The sequence below is a fragment of the Melanostigma gelatinosum genome, assembly GCF_949748355.1.
Source record: "Melanostigma gelatinosum genome assembly, chromosome: 17".
Classification (NCBI taxonomy): Eukaryota; Metazoa; Chordata; class Actinopteri; order Perciformes; family Zoarcidae; genus Melanostigma; species Melanostigma gelatinosum.
In genome coordinates, this window is record NC_136650.1 from 9,634,240 (window position 1) to 9,640,351 (window position 6,112).

General features: G+C 41.0%; 1 protein-coding gene across 1 annotated transcript; it reads left to right on the forward strand.

Moving 5' to 3' along the window:
- Nucleotides 1–886: 886 nt before the first annotated feature.
- On the forward strand, nucleotides 887–3,542 carry LOC306791171 (trypsin-3-like; the record flags this gene model as incomplete). Its single annotated transcript, XM_079287809.1, has 5 exons — nucleotides 887–926; nucleotides 1,138–1,288; nucleotides 1,957–2,210; nucleotides 2,945–3,081; nucleotides 3,393–3,542. The coding sequence occupies 5 exons, from the start codon at nucleotides 887–889 to the stop codon at nucleotides 3,540–3,542; spliced, it is 732 nt and encodes a 243-aa protein (XP_079143935.1).
- Between the last annotated feature and the right edge of the window lie 2,570 nt (nucleotides 3,543–6,112).

The following is a 6,112-nucleotide window of genomic DNA, read 5'->3' on the forward strand; positions in this document are numbered from 1 at the left end:
ATGAGTAAATATGAAATTAATTAAAATATCACTTGTGATTCTTAAGTTAACATATACAAATGTCCAAACTACACTTTTTATTTTTGTAGAAATGTGTGATATTGTCAGTCCTCTTCCCTGCAACAATAATCTTGTGAAGCCTGTTTGAATATACATCGTGCTCTTTCTATTGCGTTGCCCTTTTTATCAATTGTTAACTGCTACAGTTTTAGAAACGTGATCAGGTTTTCTATGAATTACTGATAAACACATTGAATGTTCCTGCAGCCCACTGCCAAGTTGAGACCAGCGACACCTGCAAACTGAACTGAATACGCTCAGCCACTCACATCACTGGTCTCGTAGTTAGAAAAGAGGCTGTGATGTAACCTGACCTCTCCTTTGTAAAACAAGCAGAATATCAAGTTATAACCGTCTGATGTGTTTAGAGGTCTGTATGGTTGTACGGTAGCAGCCTGGTGTCATTTTCAGGTAATTTAATGAAGGTAAATACAGTGAACGGCCATGTGTAACGGCTGCAGATTTAGCAACATGTCCCGCTACCTTCAGATGCTGAAGGAGAAGCTTTTCATACAGTATAATTCATTTGATAATGTTTGACCAAGTAATAAGTAAAGTTATTACTTTTTAAAGGAGTAAAAATTAACTTCTTACATTTCCTGATTAACTTGCCCAGAACTGCCATTTCTGGGCAACTGCCATTTGGTAGCCTTGAGATTTATCACTTGGTCTTGGCATCACTTGTAGCCTTCAGACATATGGCTCTTTCCCAGAACATCATGTTTTAACTTCCTGACCTTGATAAATTTGGGAACATAAAGGGCTGGACAGGTGTATATAAAGAGTTGCAGGTTGAACTTTCTCTTACATTCAAAGAAACGTCACCATGAAGACGCTGGTATTTCTTGCTTTGCTTGGAGCAGCGTGTAAGAGACTAATCAAATTATTATTGTCCTATTTTGTTTTGATTAACTTTAACTTTAAATGTAGTCTTATGCACGTGTTACAGGACTGATTTGTTTTTTTAAACAAGTTTTAACTGCTAAAAACCTTTTACGTATTTTATTTTCGATTCTTGGCTATGGTTAAGTATTTCTAGGTTGTATTTCATGTCATAATCCTCACATGTTGTTTCAGTTGCTGCAGCTGTGGATAAGATTGTCGGAGGTTATGAGTGTCCCAGAAACTCAGTTCCCTATCAGGTGTCTCTGAACTCCGGGTATCACTTCTGCGGTGGATCCCTCATCTCCAGCCAGTGGGTGGTGTCAGCTGCTCACTGCTACAAGTCGTAAGTACCGGAAGTAAAATCGTTTTTGCATTACAATCAATTTATGTACCCTGCAAGACATATGTCCTGCTTTCAATCCAAGGATCAATAGTGATTGTGCGTCAGTACTGGGGTTTTATTGGTCTTTTGCACTCTGGTGCACAGCCATGCACCAAGCTGAATGCACTTCAAGTAAAGGTTGAAAACACGAGTCGGCCTTTTTAGTTTTTATTGTAAGCAACTTGGAAACTAAAAAAGATGAGATATCATAAACACGTGTTACATTAAAGGCAATGTGAAAAGAGTTGGTCCAGTATCAAGAAAAATAACCCTGAGAACATTCTGCCCGTCCACTCATTCCTCGTCACTGGAGTCTTCCACAAGCTGCCTGATTGACATAATGATAATTACATTACTGTCACTCAGATAGAAATGAGCTGCTGTTGAACTGTCAGTTGAGGTTGTTATAAGAAGGGAATGTTAAACTGAATCCAACTCTAGTGTGAGCACATCTGCACACAAACATGTGGTGGCTAATGTTTTCTTTAACCACATATACGTATGCTTTCTAATGACACCACTGAGTCAGGCCATTAACTTTATGACTTGAAGATGATTATTTAAGTATTCAGAAATCATTTTTAACTAAACAGACATTTAAACTGTCTAAACATTCATACCTCCTCCAGTCGTATCCAGGTCCGCCTTGGCGAACACAACATCGCTGTGAATGAGGGCACGGAGCAGTGGATTGATGGCATCAGGATGATCAAGCACCCACAGTACAACAGCAACAATCTAGACAATGACATCATGCTGATCAAACTGAGCCGCCCTGCCACCCTCAACAGCAACGTCCGGACCGTATCCCTGCCCTCCCGCTGCCCTCAGACCGACGAGATCTGCCTGGTGTCTGGGTGGGGCAACACCGCCGCCAACGGAAGTAAGTTGAGTCTAGAAGCTGGGAGAGAAGAACGGTTATATATGCATGGTCTCAAATGACAATGTAGGATGACTTATACAGCATTAAGTCAGAGTAGCATAGAGCTTTTTTGTGTTTGTCTTGAGACTTAATCATTTCACCAGTGTGCCTGCATGACAAACTGAGGTGTTGGGTCTGAACGAAGTGGGTATTAGGAGGCAGAGGGGAGTTTTTGTTTTTTCCAAGTCTCTCAACTTTATGGATGTGCAGTAGCACATAGCTGGAGTACCCTTTAAAGAGGTTTTAACACAGAAAACATATCTCACACACACAGGCCTATTATACTGTTTTTTTGCAACAATGCACAGTGACACGCATCTCTAGGTCTCAAAATGCAGGGCTCAAACAAATCAAAGCAGGAACTGAGTATTTGTTCTATATTTACATTGCTTCTTTTGTTCGACTAGTGGTTCCAAACCCAAATGTAATAATTTTACAGTGATGTGAATTAGAAGAGAGCAGCAAATCTTGACATTAACGAAGTGGCAACCACCAAACGTTTGGCATTTTACTTTACTAATAAAGAAAAGAATCAGCAAAATGGGAGTCACATACTTTTCTATCAACAAATCATTTCGTCAACTCATTACTACATTACTCGTATTATACCACATTATTTCCATGTAATGCCGAGTACATGTAGTATTTACATAATGGTAGGTACAGTAACTGTGACTTACCTTCCCGCTCCACAGACAACTTTCCTGACAGGCTGCAGTGTCTGAGGCAGCCCATCATTGATGACAGGATCTGCAAGAACGCCTATCCCCATATCTTGACCGACAACATGCTTTGCTCAGGATTCATGAATGGAGGTGCCAGCAGCTGCCAAGTGAGTTGGACTAAACCACAGTGAACTCACAGGGAGTCAGGTGGTGCACGCGTGTGCATCTATTGCAGCAGGACAAGTACCAGTCTGTGACTCGGTGTCGTGAGTCCACACTATAGCACTTATTGAGTTTAATTGCTCTTTCAATGCAAATGCTCCACCCAAAAGGTGAAACGGGGATGAACAACTGTGACTGTTACCTTTTGATCTTGAGTTACATTGCTCACCATGACGACAGCACATACCATGGATTTATTATGACCACTTACAGTAACATTTAAACTCCTGTTATTCTTCTTCTGCTTGTGTTGCAGGGAGACTCTGGTGGTCCTCTGGTGTGTAACGGTCAGCTGCAGGGAGTTGTGTCCTGGGGTTATGACTGCGCCATGAAGGGACACCCCAGTGTCTACGCCCGCGTGTGCCGCTACAACAACTGGATCAGCACCACCATGCGCAACAACTAAACACACTCCCTCACCCATACATCAATGCGTGCAAGCTGACATTACAACAGCATAATCAGTGTTCATCCTCAGTTTATTTGAAACACCCTTTGTATTGCTATTTCACATATACGTATACATCTCAGGAATAACATAATAACATAATATTCTGAAGAATTGGACAAATTTATATAAATATACATCAGCATCCACCAAATTTGTTTTGTTTTTTTGCATTGAGTTTCACAGTTGCTGTCAAACACATTAACATGCTCTTGCTGGGTCATTTTGTATTTTTCACTGGTTCTGTATCCATTCTGCGCGGACACAAGGCCACTGCTGTCTTGAAATTCACAATGAATAAATTAACAAAAGATAAACCTAAAACCTTTGCAAAACATTCAGGTTTAATATTTAGTTTATACTTATTGTACTATAGACACATGCATCTCTATGAAATACCGCTCGTACTTGGTTATCGTGGGCACTTGAGTGATATGGGAGACAAGCGAACTTGAGTAAATAAGCAATAAGGCACAACTGCATTTCACTTGTTTGCATGCATTCCTCAGATGGCGCTTTGTAAACTTCTCTGTTTCTTGTTTGCTGAGGCAACGAATACATATAAAGGAAAAGACAGAGAGCAGAGGGGATAGCCATGCAGCCATATCAAACATATCTCTCTCTCACTCTCACACAAACTCATTATTTGGGTCCTTCTCCACCATCTTGAGAGCCTGGAGGACCTTCCTCGCCATCACTTCCTCTGACGCCCTCCGTAGATCTTGATCATGGAGCCCATGCCGACTCCTCGTTGCAGGCACAGGTGAGGAGCTGTGGATGCTGGTCAAACATGCAAACAGTATACGGTATTATGTTGCAATATATCCTTGTTTTATCATCTGAAAAAGCTCTTGACCAAAAGACATGAAATCAAACATTCCAACTTATCAAATATGTGCCATTTTTCTATGAAGGGCCAATATGTCTAAGTAGATAACACATACTGTAACAGCAGAGAGAGTTGTGCTCATGTACTTACATGTATATTGTACCAGTTATAGAAAATCTACTTACAGGCCGTAACTAATGAATAATATCAGCTAATCCTAACATTAAAGAATATAGAAACTACAGATTTTTAGCATTTATATTTGGTAAATTAATATTCAATTCATCTAACAATCGTTTCAGCTGTGGCAGATGAATTGATGCATGGGAAACACATCAAGCGTAACAACCTGCTCTGGTGTAAAACCAGTGGAGCTTGTGCCTGGCAAGCTCCACGGTGTCAACCCATTCCGGGACCTTTAGTTTGCCAGACCTGAAGAATCAATTATCAGTTGATGTGATGAGTCAACTGCCTTGACAGTTTTGTAAAAACCACTTAAGGTGCAGGAAAATGGGATTGATTTCACACATAGGCACTTGTGTCGTAGGGAAGTGCCAGTAGGGCGTTATAGCTGTAGCCATGCTGTTTCTCACGATTAGCGGTGCTGTTGGCCATCAATATCTTGTTTAACTCTGAATATGAACATAAACAAATCTTCATGAAAGTAGTTAATTCTTCACCGGAGTTTGTGAAGGCAGGCTATCTTTACTTGAAGTAATGTCCGAGAGGAACACACACGGGGCTTCGGTGAGATCAGCCAGCGTTCTGCTTTTTATACTTGGTGCAACAACTGACATATGAAATAAAATAGTCCTCAACAAGGGGCAACCTCTGGATCTGAAAAGTGAAGCCAATGCACAAGTGACCTGCATTCTTTGTGATGGCCAGCAGGGCTGCAAACGGTACCTTGACCTGGCAGGCCTCGCTCTTCCTCACATCTGCCATCTCGCCCAAATATGGTCACTTCTGGTTCCAAAGAAACAAGATGGCTACTGCCAAAATGCTAATCTTCAAAGAAGAAGAAACATTCCTTTATTAGTCCCACAGTGGGGAAATTATTCTCGGTGTTTGACCCATCCCTGTATATATGGGGAGCAGTGGGCTGGGAGCAGTTAGGGGTACAGTGTCTTGCTCAGGGACACTTCGACACAGGACACGGTGCAGCTGAGGATCGAGCCAGTGACCTTTCGGTTGGCGGACAACCCTCTCTACCCAGTAAGGTAGTTTGGTCGCCCCCCAAAGGCTTCAAAGTGGTAGTTTACAACCTATGGTTGACGTCACAGTGACTATGTCTACTTCTTATAGAGTGCCACAGGGATGAAGTAGTTTTGTCGGCCAATCTGGAAGCTACATCGCCCTCGACAAAAAGCCAATGGGATTTTTCTATTGGCTTTTGGATAATTTTGGATAAAACCCGTAAAAGCTTCAAATTCTCTAAAGAGGTATCTACTGATGTATTTTATGTCTTAGAAGAAGAACGATGAATCTACCCACAGTTCTTAGTTCTTGTTTTAAGAGGGTGAGATTGATTGATTTATCCGCAGGGAAATTTGTCTTAGCTGCAGAATAACAAAAGTATAACAATAGTATAGATACATTGTCATCTCTTGTTTATTTTAAATGTTTATTTGAAACAACAAAACTTTTCTGTTTATTGAAAAGACATTTGAAAAACTGCATCTTGATTTTGAACACCTGA